This window comes from Planococcus citri, chromosome 3 (assembly GCF_950023065.1).
Source record: "Planococcus citri chromosome 3, ihPlaCitr1.1, whole genome shotgun sequence".
Classification (NCBI taxonomy): domain Eukaryota; kingdom Metazoa; phylum Arthropoda; class Insecta; order Hemiptera; family Pseudococcidae; genus Planococcus; species Planococcus citri.
In genome coordinates, this window is record NC_088679.1 from 1047029 (window position 1) to 1067173 (window position 20145).

Genomic DNA, 20145 nt, shown 5'->3' on the forward strand with positions numbered 1-20145 from the left:
TAGATCGGTAAGAAAAATGTTGGAAATCAACTCGCAGCTTTTTGAGGGAAAAATAAAGAACTCGAGGGAATCGTTTAATGGTGATTCACCGAGGAAATCCATTAAATGCTATCAAGTACGAGTACATACATTCGGTAGCATTATTAGTTAAAAAGTAATGGACATTGCGTACTTGAGGAGAGCACAAGCACACACACACACACATGTGAAGCCAGACGATCGCGAGCGATGTTCGATTACATCGTCATCGTCTACGTCTTGGCCCCTAAACGGTCATCGACAGTGACGGGTGCGTTGAAGTTTTTTTTTTCGGAATGTCGTTCGTTCCGCTCGATAATTTTTACCATCGGTTCCGTTCCATTCTATTTTCGTTCCTTCAATTGAGCCACGCTGTAACTTGTTCGCGAACCGTTCGTTCAACTCGGCAATTTGGGGGAAAAATATACCTACCTAGTACCTACATACAAATGCGAATCATCGCACATCAAGATTCGAGGATTAATATGTAGGTGTACGTACATTGTACAACTTCAAGATTTTCAAAATCATTTCATCCTTTTGTAAGTAGGTATACCCATTACCTAGGCCTTTTTTGGGGACACGCTAATTCTCGAAACTTGTAAGTCCATAATTTTTTGTACCCCCTTCCCGCCCACCTAAAAATTGCTATCACCCCAAAAAATCCTGCGTTTGCCGTAATTGTAAAAGAAAAAAACTTTTTTGTCAAAATTATTGTCCAAGTGTCAATTTTTGGCAAGTTGACAAACATTCGAAAATTAAAACATTTTTTCGTAAAAATTCTCATAAAGTAGTTTTTTGATGAAATAGTCAAATTTTAGCCAAAATAGCTAAAAAATTTGAGCTTTTTTAGCCAAAACGTTCAAAAAGCATTATTGTTTTTTACCTAGCATACCTGAAAAACCTTCTTTCAATTTCAAAGTTTGCCAAACAAAAATTCTGTTTTTTTACGAAATTGCTTGAAAGCTTCTTTTTTTTTGTAAGATTTCATTTTTTCCTCAAATTTCATTATTTTTTTCAGTTTGTATGGTAATATTTCGATATTTTGGAAATTTTTGTTGGCAGTACTGTGTGCCCTAGCGTTATCTCCGAAAAAACCCGGTGTACATCTAGACACCTACATTATGGTGGATTGCGAAAAAAATCTGTCAGAAGGAATTCGATAAAATGCCGAGGAGATCTTTGTATCGAGTTGAAATTAAAGTCACTCAGAAAACTTTTTAGCTCCGGAGGTGTCTTTGTAGGAGGGATATGTAACCTAAAAGAAAGGACAACTTCGAAAAAAATCGCGATTTTTTCGCTCTAGTCCCTACTCAACTAGTTTTGTGGAAATGGACCAATTCTAAAAGATGAGATGAGTTTTCGAAATTCTGTGTCGAACTCGGCCATTTCCATCAAAATCCAAGAGCACTTTCAGGGTTCTACTGAGCGATTGAAAATTTGCAAATCGCTCATTTTCAAGGTAAACAATATTACACGTTTTGAAAATATTTTCTCCTCAAATATTTCACATTCATATTATGCCAAAACATCAAAAAATATCATCTCTGAAATTGGGGAAGTAAGTAGGTATTTTGAAATGTAGTGATGCCAAATTCTGAAGTCATTATAGCTAATATCAAACAGTCGAGAAAAATAGCCAAAAACGTGACAAATTTTTTCAATTGTTTTGAAATTGGCAATGATGAACATAAAATTAGCACCACCGCATTTTAAAATAGATACTAATTCCAATTTCAGAGAAAATATTTTTTTCAACGTTTTTGCATACTTCATCAATGCGTAATATTATAGAAGAAATAAAATTCAAACACGAATTTCCTGATGGAAACAGTCTCAATGTACGAATGCATTAATCAGGTCAAGGATATAGTTTATTCTATGTGCTGTGTTGTTAACTGCAAGTGGGTAATGAAATTCGGTGACCAAATAACCATCCGAATTTTGGTTTTGACTCATGTTTTACTAACGTTTTGGTACTCGAGGTTTTGGCCAATTCGATTCAATTTAGTTTCACTGGGAATTTTTTCTTCTTCTGAAAATGTGTATTTTATCCCTTCCCCCTCCTGCAAAATTTCAGCCCAATTAAAATTACTAGTATCAATCAAAAATCAATCAGTTCAAGTCGAATAATTGGGAAAAAACACGAAAAACAAACAAATGTTTTTGGTTTCTGTTCTGATTTTTGGAATGAATTGGTTTTGTTCAGGTCAATTGACAATTTTGGAGGATTTTTCTGGTTTTGGTTATCACTTTGATTTCGGTCACTGGATATCAATGCCCCCACCTATCATCATTACTATCACTAAAGAAAGATGAAAAATCAATTGATTACTAAATGCATAAAATGTATGAGGCTGAAACTGCAGCGCATGGTGTATGTTTATTCAAATTCATCTCATTAAGAGTTGGAATGGGGGGGGGGGGGTATTGAAAATCTCAAGTAAGCAAAGAGCAAAAATCTTGCAATCATCGAATAGTAGTTATTCATATTGAAACACTGGAAATGAAGTTTTGTTTTGTTTTTTCGTTCCATTCAAAAACACTGAAATACATAAAAGGTTTGTTCATTTTGAATGTACGACCGTCGCCCCCATTATTTTGGCCATAGACTGGTGTTATCATCAAAACTCAATGCAACTTTGCATCTGGTGCACTTAAATGTATGTCTATGTAAGTATTGTAGTTGTAGATATAGTATAGCATCCCTAACACAATTTCAATACGAACAGTATCACATCACAATACGAAACGTTGATGAGGTAATAGCCAATCGGCATAGGCAATTGGAAGCTAGGAAGTATCTAGAATACTTCAGAAGTTCAGATCCATGAATCACTTACACAAAGATGACCTAACGAATATTCAACGTATCGACTGTCGAATTGTCAAGCAGCCCCTGTTAAACAGGACAGGCTGAAGAATTCCATCACTATAACACGTATAGGGCTTTCAAAGATATTAAACTGGCTGAGGCATGAAGGAGCCGGGAGGAGAGGGACCGCAACTTGATCACCACTGGTGGATATATCGTATCCTTCGAAATGAAAATGCAACACTAACATTCGTTTCACTAATTAATATTTCAGTAAACTGAATTCACGATTTCAAAATCAAACATACAGTGTATATTATTCTCAAAAGTGTTCGTAATTTGCTGGAAGCTGGATTCCGAGCGCGATACGATTTCCAGAAAAAAACACCGAATAAAGTTAAGGTTCATAAACCAGGCCTACCACCCAGCGCCACTCTAGCGTTGAGCCTGAGCTGAGCGTTACGATCGAGATCAAGACAAAACGTGAGAACGTACCCCAACATCACGAATCGGATCATGATGATGATGAATGGCTTGAAACCAAATCTTATTCAACTTTTCAATTTTCACATTCGTATTCGGTCTAACGATGGAAATATCAATAACGAGAACTAAAATGAGAATGACAATGGCTTACCTTGTATAAATACTGATCAAACATTCTGTTGAAATCGGCTTCAGCACCATTGATGCAATATGTGGCTTCCATTTTCCGCCTGATCGACTGACTGGTGAATTATTTCATCCGAATTGTCACTGAACTTCACAAATATAACAACACAGAACTAAATTTTCGTCACCACGCACGTAATTAAATAAAACCAACTGAAAAAATCGTGAAAACAAAATGATGTATTGTAAAAGAACAAAAGAAACAAAACACGAACCGCGAAATAGAAGTTTTTAAACTGCAAAAAAACGACAATCGACACGACTCTTTCGCGTAATTCAACCCGCAACAAAATTATAATAATAAAAACAACAACAAGATACTTTTGCGAAAAAGAACTATCGCAAAAACGAACAAAAAACTGACGAAATCACTTGTCGAAAACACGTGTTAGTCGCGAAATTATACAACGTCATCCCACATTCAAGAACGATTCCATTGCAATGCTTCAAACTGCGGCGATGGCGCGCTCAGCCGCTGAACTCGCCGAGAGTTCTTTCCCCACCATCAACGTGCTCGCAGTGTTGCCACGTTATCTGAGGAGCATTTACCAATCGGAGCAATGCGGGCATGCATACTCTCTGCCGTCACTACGTGGAGGACAACTCTCCAGCGCTACTATTGATGCATGCAATTTTCTTCACAAAAATGCAATTTTTTCGATTGTTCGCGAGTTCGGGTGAATTTTTATGTGGTCTCAAATTAAAGACAATGAAATTCCCTATCGATTGATGTTAAATTTTTATCATTTCGCGTGAAAATAACGATTTTATAATATGAATACTTCCATTTACCGATTTTTGCATACTACATTATGTCAACTTCAAACTCAAAATACTCAAAATTTTCAGTGAACACATAGGTATTTTAATAAAGCAAAATGTTCGTAATTTTATCCTCTTTAAAATGGGGGTCTCCCGAAATCTCTACATTTAACCGTTGAAAAGTTTTCGAAGCTGAAAGTTGCGAAAACAATGCAAAAAAACCAGCTGCGAGCGGTAGTGTTGAACTTTGAACTAAAATTACTCAACATTTTGAGTGGACACATAGGTATTTGAGTAATACAAAATGTTCGTAATTGTATCCTCTTTAAAATACTTTTTTACCCAAAGCTCTACCTCTGACCATTTAAAAGTTTTCGAAGTTTAAAGTTGCGAAAACCAAATAAAAAACCAGCGGGTAGTAAATATTGAAATTTGAACTAAAATTACTCAAAATTTTGAGTGGACACATTATTTGAGTAATGCAAAATGTTCGTAATTTTATCCTCTTTAAAATACTTTTTTACCCAAAGCTCTGCTTCTCACCATTCAAAAGTTCCTGAAGGTCAAATTTGCGAAAAGTGATAAAATAATTGTATTTGTATTATTATGTTCTCACAAGGGAAACTCTTGAGGTGTCCGCTTCCGATTTGAACGGGACCGCGATTTCTGGAAAGAGCATGTTCTAAAACCCCCAAATCCAAATTTTCAGCTGCCCAAGTTCGTTTTTCGATTTTTGGCGAATTTTAGAAAATCCAAAATTGACTATTTTGGTGATTTATGCTTTTTTTTAAAACTTAAAAGTACGTACTTGATCAGTAAAAATGTTCAAAATACATAAGTCCTAAAACTGATATTAACCCCCCAAATCCAAATTTCGCCATTTCCAGCCATTCTGGAGCCTCCAGCGCAATTTTTCAATTTCTCCAGAATTATTAATTTGCTTCAGAAGGCGTGAATATGAAATTGGGCAGCTAAAAATCGAGTTGTGTGTCATACTCAACCTGTTCAACGAATTTATCCACATTTGAGCCGATTCTGGAGGGGACGCCTCAAGAGTGGTTTTTTGACCAGCTTTTTTCATAATAAAAATATCCAAAAATCAAAAATTTCTCGTTTGCGAGAAAATTATCGAAAAATGCGCGAATCGCTGTATTTTGTCATTAATCAAGCCCACGAGGGAGAATTTCCCCATTTCCAGCCTTTCTGGAGCCCCTGGAGAAATTGAAAAATCGCGCTGGAGGCTCCAGAATTGCTGGAAATGGTGATATTCGTCCTCGTGGGGTTAGTTCATGACAAAATACTGTGATTCGCGCAAATTTCGAAAATTTTCTCGCGTAATCGGGAAACTTTTGATTTTTTTAGATTTTTTATTTGAAAAAAAGCTGGTCAAAAAACCACAGGCGACGTTGGAGATGATCAGCAGAAGAGAATGGCTGTCTAGTGTCTAGTAATCAAAAACCAAATACAATGTGTCGAAAACTTGATTACACCGGTGACCAAATATATGAATATCTATCTACCTTAGTAATATGTATTGGTGATATTATTCATTAAACACAAGCAATTGCATTGTAGAACTGGTATCTACGTAATTTATTACTCGGTTGTTGTTACAGAAAATAAATTACCATAAAGGAGTAGGTAGGGTACGTTTACGCATATTATTTTTCGGAGTATAGGTAGGGTACGTATGCGTTCTTATTAATTTGAATTTTTCAACAAACAACAAAACCACGCTTGCATTCGTAATCTGACTTTCGATGCTTCGTGTAAATTGATGGCCGAAACTTCAAGAGCCATCAATCAATGTTTCCCTTTGCAATTAAAGTTTATCATTACCAGCATCCATCGGGTAATAGTTTTCCCACTAATTACTTCGAGCTCGGGCATCATTTCATTTCTTTATTAGAATATTTTAATTATTTAGACCTCTCGCGTATTTTGTTTCAAAAATTACGCGTTCGCGAATTGTTAGGCCCGCAATTAATTATGAAGTTGGAATAAAAGATAAATACATCGATATCTATCCAGTAGGTATATATCCACCTACGACAACGAACCAACAATAATACACTCAACGTACCAACCTACTTAGTATACTTAATTCTACGCTGAAATATATTAGTATCGCACTTTTCTAAAGACTTAAGTTCTTTTTTGCTCGAAAATCTGGTACGTATTTGTAGAGATAGGTAAGCATATAGGTTGGTGGATTGCGATTTGCGAGCTGCGAAGAGTAGGTAGGTAAAGGTACTGTACGTACTTATTCGTATTTTGAAGATTTTGCGATGTAGTTTTGGTTCTTTTGAAATATTAAATCATCGTATATACACAATGCCATTGCCATTCTCTCTTATCCTAATCTGGAAAATTCGTTTCTCGAAACAACGTCTTTTACAGCGCTACGTCGCCGTCGTCGTCGTCGTCGTCGTCGCGTAGTACCTAGTTTGAAAGCATAAGATGAAATTATTTTCCATCAACTTTTTCTATTCGTCGTCGTTTATTAAATCATTTCGATTTTAATTATTTCCTTTATGCGGAGCAATATTATTTCTGCAGGTACCTACATTTTTCGTCTTGTTCGACTTGAAATTTCTCAATCTACACGTCGCTTCGTATAAAAGTTTGGTAGATATTTTAATAATGATGATTATTTTTCAACGTCCGATGATGAGTATATTATTTAACACGTTTCAACGTAAATTTTACAACTTTCAGAGTAAGTATTCTAAGAAGATTATTCGTGAAAAAAAAAGAACGGTCATGACGGCAACATTATTACCATACAATACATTCATTGTTTTATTACCGTAAATATACTTAGTTGTTCTCAATTTCTCAACTACATAAATGAAAAAGATTATACCAGCTCGTCGAATAATTTGCGCGTAATAAAACTTTATAGATTGGAAATTAAAATTTTTGTAGGTAGGTAATACGAAAACTCGACGAGAGAATACTTAATGTTAATAAAACCTTACAAAAATAAAATAAAAATAAATAACTAGGTAAATAAAAAAAGCAAAGAATAATACAGGAAAAACGAACTACAAATAACAATCCGAAATCTCAAGACTCAAGATTTTACACCGCATGTTTTTAGATTAGGCTGCACAACTAACAATAAGACAAAAAACAGAGTCTATTATCGAATCGAATACTCGCATGTAAGCGGTAGATATGTACAATACTTTTTCAACAATAAAAGTACTTAGGTATTTAAATAAATATGTACATATCGGTACAATATGCCCTATGAGTTGTGTAGAGAAGGGGGTCTCTGCCTCTAAACGTAAAATCTCAAGAATATCAAGTAGTGCTCTTCAGTTATGTTACAGTTTTTTTTTTTTTTTTTTTTTCTGGAAAAATGTTATGCAGCTGGTACAAATATATACCAATTATTAATCATTATTCGTTCAATTGTATCAATGCGGTAACAAGAATTCTTATTTTTAAACATTTTCAGAGAATTTTTTTGAAAATTAGAATTGTTATCACCTTCATTGATTCAATTGAACGAATAATAACAATTAATAAATATACCAGCCGCACAATATTTTTCAAAATGAATAAAGGTACAAAATTTGTTTAGTTTCTTGTGTCTGCATTGGTAACGCTGAGATGATGAGTTTACGGACGTTTACATATGGTAGGTACTTTACCAGTTGGTGTTGGTTTTAACACCCAAATGTCAGATGAAACCTTTTCCGTTAAATTGTTTAAATTATTGTTACTGATTGTAAAAATTGAAACTGAGACAATAATTATTAATAATATTGAAAAAGACAAAAATTAAGCCATTTTTACTCAACGTGACGTTTGAATTTACAAAATTCATTCCCCCCAATCTGCTTCACTCGGATGAATCCAAACAAAGCCAACGCTTTTTACAAAATATTTCATGTTTTGAAACTGTTCTTGCAGCAGAAACTTTATACCCATCGAAGGCTATTAATCGCAGAATATTTTACGTAATTAAGTAAGTGCATAAAAATTCCCCTTTGCATATGCATACATACATGAGTAATGCATCGAGTAATCAGACACAGGTATGGACGTGGAGGCATTAGGTGTCGGGCGATGCTTCCGTCCTCCTGTACAACCACAACTATATGTATGTACGACTGTATCCCTAATTGTTTTTGTTCGCCAACTAATATTACAAGTAAATTAGCGCGATCGTGAAACAAAATTACTCGCATAGGGAGTTTCATTTGCTAGTACCTAGTTGTGATTTATTAGTTGTAAAAAAATAAGTAATTTTAATGGCTTACTCTTTATACTCGTACTATACCGACATCCACAACTGCAAATAAGCGAATTATGGAGATTGTCGGACGAGTTTGCACAGCCAGCTTCTCTTCCCTTCATCATTCGCCGTTGTTTTGTTTTTGTTTTTTTTTTGTTTCTTCTTTATATTCTTTGCGCCTATTCTATTCTCATCATTTCGCCAATTTAAATTGTTGCGCTGAGAGTTGCGTACAACAGAAATAAGGTTATTTTTTAAGTTTCTTTTTATATCATTAGGTAAGTATAACGAAAACTGATTCGTATAATATCAATATGAAAATACATCTTCATCTATTCTTTACCGAATCTCATTTGAGCCCCTATATCTTCGTTTTATGTACTTTCAATTACTCGTAGTTTTTCTAAAGAAAAAATAATATCGTATCAAAGTGTCCAATGTAGGTATGCCGCAATCTTGCCCTCCACTTATTATGTACCTACCTACATCTACATGGTATAAAGTTACCTACTCGAGATATTTGTGTTTTCTATTTTTTAAATCTTCTTTCGCGAGATTAATCGAAAAAAAAATAATAATAAAAATAAAAAAACAAAACAAAAAAGAAGGGAAAAAGTACAAGAGGAAAATAAAACTAGGTACACGTTTTACGAAGAACGTATGAAAAGAACGGGTTTATTACACGCGTAACCTAATTTCAAAACAATACAAGATACAAAATACAGAATACAAAATACCTACAGAATACAGAATACAGAATAGAGAAAATTTTCATTCGCTGTTTCATCATGCGTATGAATTGAAATCCGCAAAATTGAATACGCATATGAACGATAACACGTGTTACACATCAGTGACGAAATTCTTTTGCTTTTAAAACTTGCAGCAAAGTTTTATTTGTCTTTCGAAGAAATTTATAGCTCATTCGAGAAACTTAAAAAACAATTATTTTAGTTTTGAAAATTACATCAGTCGTTTTCCAAAGATAAGACTCCATTTAAAGACGAAACAATCGGTTTATTTTGTTCGTCTTCGCAATTCGCGCAAATACACACAAAGATAACGAATAACTATCTCTGCGTAGGAGTTCGTTAACTTTGAAATTTACAACGAATTTCTTCTTCTTTGATTATATACTGTAGTCTGCAGTTAGTTTCTCAACATTAGCAACGAAAACCACACCACTCTGTACTCGCAGGTCCCAGGTTATGGATTTCAGTTTAGTTTACCATTATTCCAGTAAATATAGGTACGGCTACCTACCTTCCTACCTACTTACCTTCCTATATTTTTAAAATGTGAGTTGGTGCCTATAGGTACTTATCGCTATGTACCTAATTTGATTCAATGTTGTTATCAACCGACAGTGGGGAAGGAAAATTTTCTCCAGCTAGACTCGGTCTGTTGGGTTTCCGTTTCTTGTAATTTGAGAAAGTTTCAAAAAAAAAAATTTAGCCATATTTTTCTTCACCAAGATGTATGAAATTTTTCAGAACGATACCCGATCTGTATGAACTAGTATTATCAACCTGACTCAGGCGAGTGTACCCAATAGGTAGGCTAGGTACCTACCTACCAACCTACCTACCTATCTACCTACCTACCTACTGGGTACAGGTACTTACACGACTACACGTCGTATAGTCGTACACTGTACAGAAGTTTTCCATCGTCGCGTGATTTTTACTCCTTTTGCCAGGGCTCTCCATTTTTTAATAAAGTACTCGACTAAACATAAAAATAGCGAAATAGTTTTCCTTTCTTTCCGTCTCTTCGCTTCTCGAGCTTTTGAAGTTTATTATTATTTTATTAGTTTTGATTCTTCGGATCTAAAGTGAAAATTAGTTTTTCTTCAACTACGAGGTACTATTCAACGTGAGCTCGAACGAAGGAGGTGTTTTTTTGTTGTTGTTGCTGCTGCTGCTGCTGCGCGTTGCCAGCAAAAGCAAAGCAAAAAATAATGAAAAATACGAGGAGTGGATGAAGATGAAGAAGGTGCAGGAAAAAAGAAAACGCTATCTTTTCGTATGGAAAACGAATTTTCCACCGCGATAAAGAATAATAAAAAATCAGAAAAATTATTTTCACAGAGACGAAAGATGCTCGAAGCGCATGTTTTATATTATCTTCATGTTTTCGATTACAGAACAACTCATTTTTTGCCCTTTTAAATGTAATTTTTATGGAATGAGAACAGTGTGTAATTTTTTCGGTATAAATAAACTTTCGCAGAGTTGCGCTGCGCTGCGCTGCGTTGAGCTGAGCTGAGCTGAGCTATAAGCTGAGCTGTTATAAGTACGTTTGCTCTCTTCGCTCTTCTCGTAAAACGATGTCGAAAATTTTTGTTACGCAACAAACGAGCAAACTCCGGCTAATTTATTCTTAATTATTTATTTTTAAATAAAATTCCACGCCGCCATTATGAACTCGTCGAGAAAACCGTCGTAAATTTAAATTTTACCATCATAGCGAATAGCGCGTATTCCAGCTCGCGAGTATACTTTATAATTAAAATCTATTAAAATAAACATTTCAACGACGAACCGGCATCGTATTCGCCATTCGGTTTTTTGATTCAAAGACGGATGGGTTGGGTTGGGTCGGGTCGGGTCGTTTTATTTTTCTTTCTTCTTCTTCTTCTTCTTACCGTTTCGCGAACTTAATAAAATGATATTTTTCTACACGTGTATCTGTTGGAAAATATAATTAGACTTGATTGTTTTTGAAAACTTACTCTAAAGAGTTTCATCTTCATCGTTAATATACCTAGCTGAAAAAAATCATACCTACCCGGGTACCGATGTAGCACTAAATTTTACGTTCACCTACCTACGTATTATTTGCGAAAGGTGGGCCACAATAAGTCGACTATAATCGCGCAATCAATTTTGGTTATTTTCAAACTAGGTAGGTAATTTAGGTTTAGATAAGAATGAGAATTTTTTTTATTATTATGTATAAATTTCCTGAAAGTGTAGCGCGTGAATTCCCACGATTGCGTAGAAACGTTCATCGAGTAAATACCTACCTACCTAAGCAACCATCAACGCGTGATGAAAAAACGCAACTTTCGTCGAAAAATAAAGAAAGCTTAATTAACGCAACTGCATCGATTAACACCAACGTTTTAATTAAAATGTTTGGGTTGTCACCCCGCCCCGCCTCGCCGCATGTCGTAGCTGCCTCAGTCGTGACTCGTGACTCGTGACACCGTTTCAACAACCACCAGACGAATGTATTCGCACGTAATATAGGATAGCTAAGTCTAACCAGTAATGTACATATATTAGAGTGAGTATACTATACTTACCAGAAAGCACCTGTAACAGTAATACCTACAAGTACGTAAAGGTATTCAAAAGTATCCACCACAATCTGGCTTTTGCCTTGCGTAGACTTATAAATTGGTGCCGGCCTGTCTATTGCTTGAAGATATCTAATGTATATACTCGTATGTCTCATAGCTCATACTAAATCAAAAGCGCATGCATCAAAAATACATCATCATTCGCCAGTAAGAATTTCAAGGGTCTGTAGATTTTTGAAATGAGGGGAAAATCAAAATTTCATCAAATACGCCTAGAAAGCTGAAGTTTGGCATGTACCCTATTTTCAATCCTCCCCGGATATAGTGGAAATGGTTTCGAACCGTTTTGAGCTGAATAGAGTCCCCTATTACAGCAGATTTTTGATAGTTGAAATTTTCACAAAATTTTGTCCAATAAAATTGGAAAGCCGAAATTTACTTAATATCGCAATTACAACACGCTGAATCGATTAGAGGTGGTTTAAAGCTATCCTGGAACCTCCAGCACCTTTTTAGAGATTCCACTGTAACTGCGTACAATTAAACAACGAATTCTTTGAGAACTTAGGTAAGTTAGGTAGATACATAGGCTGCGAGTATGTCTTAAACTTACGTTAGCTTTTAATCAAGCAATTAGGTATTCACTTGTGGAGAGCAACAAGGAGAATAAAAAGGCCTGTCAACAGAGTTTCTCCCATCAGAGACATCAACGGACAACTCTATTTTTTTTCTCGTAGAAAGAATGATTTCGTGAAACAAATGTCCTATCAATTTTTTTGAGCACTGAGCCTTGCTAGTCTTGAAAATCATCATCATCATCATTGAACTTTGACCCAGTGAGCTGTTCAGCCCATCTGGGAAAATGTAGAAGAATTGCTCGCCGATGTATCATCAAGTCTTTTCTTCGGTCTTCCTCTACTCCTCATGCCAGTTGGAGTGTACTCTTTGACTTTTTGGGGGGACCATTCATCAGGCATTCTGTCAACGCGTTTTTGCCATTTCTTTCTGTAATCTTTCACTCGTCTAATGATTGGCTCTGCTCCTAGCTCCTTCAGGATGTCTTCATTCCTTTTCCTATCTCATCTAGTCCTCTGGAGCATACTTATATGCCAATCACTGAAATATCTTGGTTCCCAAATTTCAGATTTATCTCGATTTGTATTTCACTCCACATTCTATATGCCTGGATGTTGTCTTCGAGTCTGTTCAGGGTATAACTCATAATCCCTGCTGTGGCACATTCAGCTTTTCCTACTCCAGCATATACTTGGGTGAATTCTCCTCGTTCATTTGTGCCGCTGCCATTTTTCTTGGTTTCCGTGATAACAGCTACATATGTTGATGTTTCTCTGCATCAAGATGTATTCCAGCTCCTCTTCTTTTCCATTTATTCCTCGCACATTCCAGGTAGTGATCTTCAGCCTGTTTTGTTTCTTCCATAGAGTGGCCTTTTTTGCCTGCTGCCCATCAGGGTTCCCTGATTTTCCAGCTGGTTTCTTCTTATTTTTGTTTTCTCGAGAAATTGTTTTTTTCGCTTCTATGGGTTTCTAGCCCAAGGAAGTATAGCTTGATGAGGGGGCTGCCCTCTGCACCATCAAGCTGACTTTTCCAAAGTTTGGTTATAGCGCCAAATTCTCACTTTTGTACAGGATTTGTGTCTAGCACTAGCAGCAGTATTTATGACTCTTGAGTATCTGGGTTCGCAAGCTTTGCTGCTCTTCCTGGTGCTGCTTCAGGGATATTTTCCAGGCTTGTTAACCGGTTTTTAACCATTAACTGTAACCGCAAATTAACCGGTAAATTAACCAACAAAAAAATTAACCGTAACCAAAAAACCTTTTTTTTTTGAAATATCACTAACCATAACCGTAACCGTAACCGTTTTCTGAGATCAAAATAAACCGTAACCATAACCTTAACCGAAAAATGTTTAGAAAAAAACCGGTTACAAAATTTTAAAATTCATTTCTTTTTATCTGAGTTTTTTTTCAATGTGATTTGTAGTGATTTGAAATTTTAATCAAAAAAATGATCAAAAGATTAAAAATATTACCAGTTTTTCAATTTTTTAAACTTCAAAATTTCAAACTCCGAAAGAATTTTTGGAAATTTTCAAATTTTCAACCAATTTTAACCATTAACCGAAATTTTAAGCTCAACTGGAAAAATTACTACCAAAAACTGTAACCTTAACCTTAACCATTAACCGAAAAAAATGGTCATCAATAACCGTAACCTGAACCTTAACCGTAACTTTAAAAAATGAATAACCTTAACCGTAACCTTTAACCGAAATTTTGAATTTCTTGTTTAATTTTTAACCGTAACCTTAACCGGAAATATTTTTTTTTCGGTTAACAAGCCTGATATTTTCTGATTGTTTTCTCCTCTCCCCTACTTCCTGAGACAGATTGATGTTGTAGCCCATTCAGGTTGCAGCTTTGACGCTGGGCACACGCCAAGGTGTTAGGTTTGGTCTTAGCCTCATCCTCAGCTTCCAGCCTGCCAAAGATGAGTTACCAGCCTCTGCGATGTGGACGCTCCAAACCTCTCTTAAGGTTTGTCTTCTCTACTCCTGGGATTGGCAGTTGTAGGCCATCTTGAAAATCTAAAGCACAAATTTTCAGTTTCAGCTATACTAATTATACTATACTTACTACGGCATGAAGTCGACTGCAGGTGGATTTCAAGTCGTTTTGGAGCCTCCAGCTACCTTTTGGAAACTACTGAAGCATCCATCAGATTTTTCAGAACTCAAAATTTCCTTAAAATTTTACCAAACAGTATTGAAAATCAAAAATTTACTCTGCACTCCGATTTTAACGCGGTATCAAGTCCCCTGCAGGTGGGTTCAAGGCATTTTGGAGGCTTGAGCAACTTTTTGAAATTCCTAGAGCCTCCAGCAAATTTTAGAAACTTGAAATTTCTGCAAAATTTCATCAAATGGAGATGAAAAATCGAATTTCACTTATTAGCAAGCCAATTTCAATGCGCTTTGAAGTGGGATGCGAACCGAAAAAAATCAAGTTAAAAGTTAATGATTTCTAAAGGCTCCTGAGAAAAAGGTTCCGGTTAATGGTTACAGGTTAATTAGCTAAAATTAAAAATTTGGAGTCCTGGTTATGACTTCCAAAAAAATTACCTTAATTTTTTCGGTCAAGGGTTAAAGAAAATTTTTTATGAATAATATGTATTCTCAAAATATATGTATACTCGTACTCTGCTTGGTATTATTTATTCAACGGTGTAACAATTACGAACCATTTTGAAACCACTTCTACGAAATTTCAGACAATACTTAATACTGCCCATTTTCTCAAAAATAAATAATTAGGTAGGTAGTTGTCAGGCAAAATACATATTAAGATTCTCTAAATATTATAAATTGATCAAATTTTTTCCAAGTTTTTAAAATAGATAGCCTATCTATATTAGATATTACCTACCTTAAATAGAAAGTACCTACCTACATATAATTATATCTAACGTAAGCGTCACACAAGTTTAGGTCAGTAGAAGATGAATTTGATCAAACGTATGTAAACTTGCAGACGTAAGCAAATACAGAAAATAGGCATGCAAGTAGGTAAGTTAGATACCTACCTAAATACCAATCTACCAATATACAGAAATGAGAACGCGAACACGACGAGGAAAAATGTGAAAAGCGAGAGAGCGGCAGCAGCGGCAGCGCAAAAACACAGAGAGAGAGAGAGAGAGCAAAAGATGTGAAGAAAAATAAAATTGATAATGCAATTTTAGCAAAAATTGTTTGGTATAGAATTAATTATACTCGTAGTCGTAGAAAATGTAGCAAGTTTTCGATATTTATTGCTTTCATCGTAGAAAACATAAAACCTCCGATAAAGCCTCGATGCTTTTCAATGCATATCCCATCAGAAATTTAATTCTCGTAAAAAATCAATGAAAGAGGAAAAAGTTTATACAAATACATTATTATGGAAGATAATAGCAGTAGCTTTACATAAAGTTTGAACTTTTCGGGATAAATTATTACAGTTATAATAATAAACTATCCCCGCTAACCTCTATTCTTTCATCCCTCTTCTCAAACTTTTAAAACGTGTTTTATAAAGCATTATTTATAACATCAAAGTTTGTTTCGTAAAAGTTTTTGAACGATGTTAAACTTTCAAATTTAAACTTTCCACCCACTTTTTACAGTATTTTCCTATTTAATGTTAAACAAAGTTTTTCCACACAACGACGAGTTACGTACCTTTCTATCCTTCATTGAAAATAGTACAAAAAATAATAATAATAACGCAGGGGTTGCTAAAAATTCAATTTCAAAAAACAAATACGACTAAAAAAGTTTTACTCGAATGCAATTTATCGTACGTAATACCTACCTACGTATGTACCTAACAACCATGTACCTATCAGTTTTACTCGATACCTACCTATACCTGTGGACTGTGCTATTGGTTCGAATAGATAGGTTAGGTACCTACATCAAATCAATATTAGGTCATAGTTTCTGAAACCATTCGAGTTTTGGTGAAGAAAAAAATAAAGAAAATTTGTTTAAAAGAGCTTAGGCATAAATAGGTAGGTCTAGGTACCTACTTTTTTATGCTTTATTGCTCGTAAGCTGTTTGTAGAACATCTAAAACACGCACGAATTAAATAATTTTAAGCTACTTTTTTTTGGCCATTTGAAAATTCGTTCGACCCGTTATCCTCTTAACATTCTCGTATAATTTTTTAGTTCAAAGATAGAAAAAACGCATTATTATAGAGATGATCGAGTAACGTATAGGCAAAAAAAAAACACGTTTATAGAATCGAATCCTCTATATGTATAACCAAGCGTACAGAGAGCTATTTTAAATTACATTAAAATTAAATTCGTTCGCTCGAAGCGGCATTTTTTATACGATAGTAATTCGAAATGTGTTTCATCGAAATTTCAAATAAAATATAAAACTTTCGCCAAGAATAGTTTCACAAAAGAATTCAGCGCTCGACTAGTATACCATATACTCGTATATACGAGTACGAAGTATGTTTTGATGTTTATTTCCAACATCCTTTATAACATTGCTCGTCGTTTCCAAAGTAAAGAAATAATATTCGTGAAAAATACATAAAGAGAAAATAAATTACAATTTTTCAACACTCGATGAGATTTTATGTAATTTTTCCATACGATTTTTCACAGTACCTATATAGAGGGAAAAAACTAAAAAAAAAAAAAAAGCTGGAAATAACTTGAAAATAAAATCACGTAGGTGGCTAGGCTATCTATCTACCTACCTACCTACCTACCTACCTACCTAGTATCTACCTACTTATAAGTACCTATATTGTACAATAAGTATACATATAAAATAGAAATAGGTACGCGTCAAAAAATGAAACGTATCTAATAATCTTTATGCAAGTAAATACTTACAGGTAATTACACACACACACACACGTAGGTACTTATAATTGTGATTTCTTAATTATTTTTCGCGTTTTAGAAAATGAAACGTAGCTGTATAAAGCTGAGCTGCGTAGGTAGGTAAAAGGTACACCAACGTCAATAATATTCTTCGCAGATGAAACTAGATAGGTAGCTCGAGGACTCGCGAGGTGAATACCTACTTATTTACTTTTAGCTGAAAAAGCTCGCAGAACAGTTGTCAACGTCGTTGTTTTTTTTTGTACGAAAGATTTATTCGAAATTAAAAAGTCGCCGTAACAATTTTTATTTATTACGTTTTTGTAACAAGTTATACGTATTCAAATCTACGCGACTCGTTTCGGGTATTAAATTACGCTAATATCTAGTAATTAAACGAAAACTTAGTAATTATATTTAAATTAACTAATAAATATGAAAAGAAAGGCAAACAATCATTACAGCGCGAAAGAAGTGAAACTCTCTCTTTAATTCTTTTCAAAACCAACTAACAAGGGAGAAATCTTGAAGTTGTAAGCAGTAACAATTAAACGGAAAAGGTTTTCTCGAAACAACCCTTTCTACTTTTACTTTTTCCCCGTTTCTTGCCGCCTTTTTTTTTCCTTCTCGACAAAAGCTTCGAATAAATTTTATTCGTAACTTTCCAAAATGAACAAATATAATTAATTAACGAGTAAGTATTTTTAAAACATCGCCTAACACATAAGGTATTACGTAATTTTTCGAAAGAACGTTCCACTTTTTCACAAGGTAGGTAGGTAACTGGTATATATGTGGACCATCGAACGGGCAATTGCTTCGTGTTATTCGATTTGAAAAAAAAAAATATTATAAAAATGGAAAAATTACGTTACCTATACTCATCAAAAATAGTGCTACGCTTGATTGAAAAGCTTCTACTCGCACAATTACGTAATTCAGTTGACGTGATTTTTCATTGATAGGTAGTCATTCATTAACTCAAAATAGGTACTGTGCACGTGTAATTTATTGCTTTTAGTTTCGTACCTATCTATATCGTAACCTTATGAGTGATGGCGTTATAAAAATACGAGCTTAGATGTAACAAAATAAAAACTAAGAAGTTTTCTTATTTTTTTTCTTTTTTTATAACGCATCTGGTCATATTTTTTTTTTGTTTTTTCAAAGTTAGGGTAGGGTGGTACATTTGGCCTATAAATGGCGAAAAATTAAAATTTCACCAAATCGACGTAAAAAGTTCAAATTCAATGTTTACCATATTTTTGACTCTCACAGTCGATTAAAACCGGTTTCGAACCGTTTCGAGCAGTTGTTTTTGAAAGTTCTCAATGAACATGCTGAGTCGAATGGAGGGGATTTTGAACCACTCTCGAGTTTTTAGCAACATTTTTTTCAACTTTCACATATCAGGAAACTGAACAATTTCCAGAGGCTCCGGAATACAGCCCGAAACTAGAGTTGAATTTAAGAAATTATTCGGTGTTTGGTTCACTTTGCTAAAAAAAAATTATGTTTTATGAAAAAATCAAAAATTTCCCTCGAAACAGCTTTTTTGAATTTTCCAACGCGCAACGCCAAAAATCCAAAAATGAACTCGAGCACCTGAAATCTGTGTCATGAGGTTTTGGGACATGCTATTTTAATCTACGAGTAGCTACCTACGTAAGACGGGAAAACGAAATTACAAAAATGATATACCTAACTTTTCGTAGATTATCAAAGTACCAATCTGCATTGAATTCTAGATATGTAGTCAAAGATTGAATTCTAGGTGCGCATACGTGAACACCATGATGGGTGAAAAATATAAGGCTATTCGAATTTAAATCGACCCTTACAAAATTGAAAGCACGTATGTCGTATTGGTAAGATGTAAAAAACTGGATGTTGAAGGTGATCAGAATAAGATGCGCAAAACGTTACGATTGCGGTAAGAAAAAAAAACTAGACCAAGAAATAAAATCGCGTACAACCTTTACACATGAGCTATGCTGACAAACACGCATCTCTTTATAGGTAAAGGAGCAGTGAGCAGATGAGGAGGAACCGCAGCTAGCATAGAGAAAGATAGAAAGGTACAAGGGATGAAGTGAAGGGCTGAATGGGATGCGAGGGCAGTGACGAGGCGAGGCAAGGCGGAGGAAAATGATTTGTAAAAACAATATAATAAATCGAATTTTTCACCGAGACACATTCTCATTTTTCGTCGAAACTCAAGAGGGAGTTTAACCACTCGCGCATATCCCGTGTATTGCCTGCTTCCGCGGCGCGGCGCGGCGCGGCGTTTTTCGTTTTTCGTTTGGAGAAAATCGACCACCAGCTTTTCCAAACACGCTTTTACGTTATTCGAATGGAAAATATATGTTTATATGTAAAGTTGTTATAATGTACACAAATGAAAACAGGAGGACGGCGCGGCTGCAGGAAAAACGTAAAGGGTTTTGAGAAGTTTTTTTTTTCTTCTTCTTTTTTAACTACATATACGTATATACATACTTGATAAAGATGATTTAGCGGGCCCGGATTTTATTGATTTTTCTTTCCTTTCCTCCGCTGTTCCGCGCCATTTTTTATGCGTCTGTTTTCTTACTGTAATAGCTTTTCGGATGGATAAATATGAGTTAGTTTTTAGGGCATGTTGCGGCGGCGGAGCCAGAAGCGAAGAGGAAAGAGAGCGGGAGCGGGAGCGGGAGCGCGCACGCCATTTCGAAATTGAAAAACGACTATGCGAGATGAGTTAGTAAGTACGGAGTACAACAGGAGACGAACAAGAACAAGAAAGTAGTGGCAGTAATAGCAGAAAGAAAAGCAAAAAAAGCAAAATCAAAACTCTTCTATTTCTCTGTTTATTCCACTTTTTTCCTTTCTTTCTTTTTTTCTACTTTTATTTCTTTCTTTCTTTCTTTTTG

The 20145-nt window shown here is 35.0% G+C and overlaps 1 protein-coding gene across 1 annotated transcript in view; it reads right to left on the reverse strand.

Moving 5' to 3' along the window:
• The window catches only part of LOC135838444 (TOX high mobility group box family member 3-like), a 136395-nt gene extending 132431 nt beyond the window's left edge, over nucleotides 1-3964 (reverse strand). The window contains exon 1 of the mRNA XM_065354076.1: nucleotides 3471-3964. Within this exon, the coding sequence (XP_065210148.1) occupies nucleotides 3471-3542 (72 nt within the window). The 5' untranslated portion in view covers nucleotides 3543-3964. The remainder of the gene's footprint in view (nucleotides 1-3470) is intronic.
• Between the last annotated feature and the right edge of the window lie 16181 nt (nucleotides 3965-20145).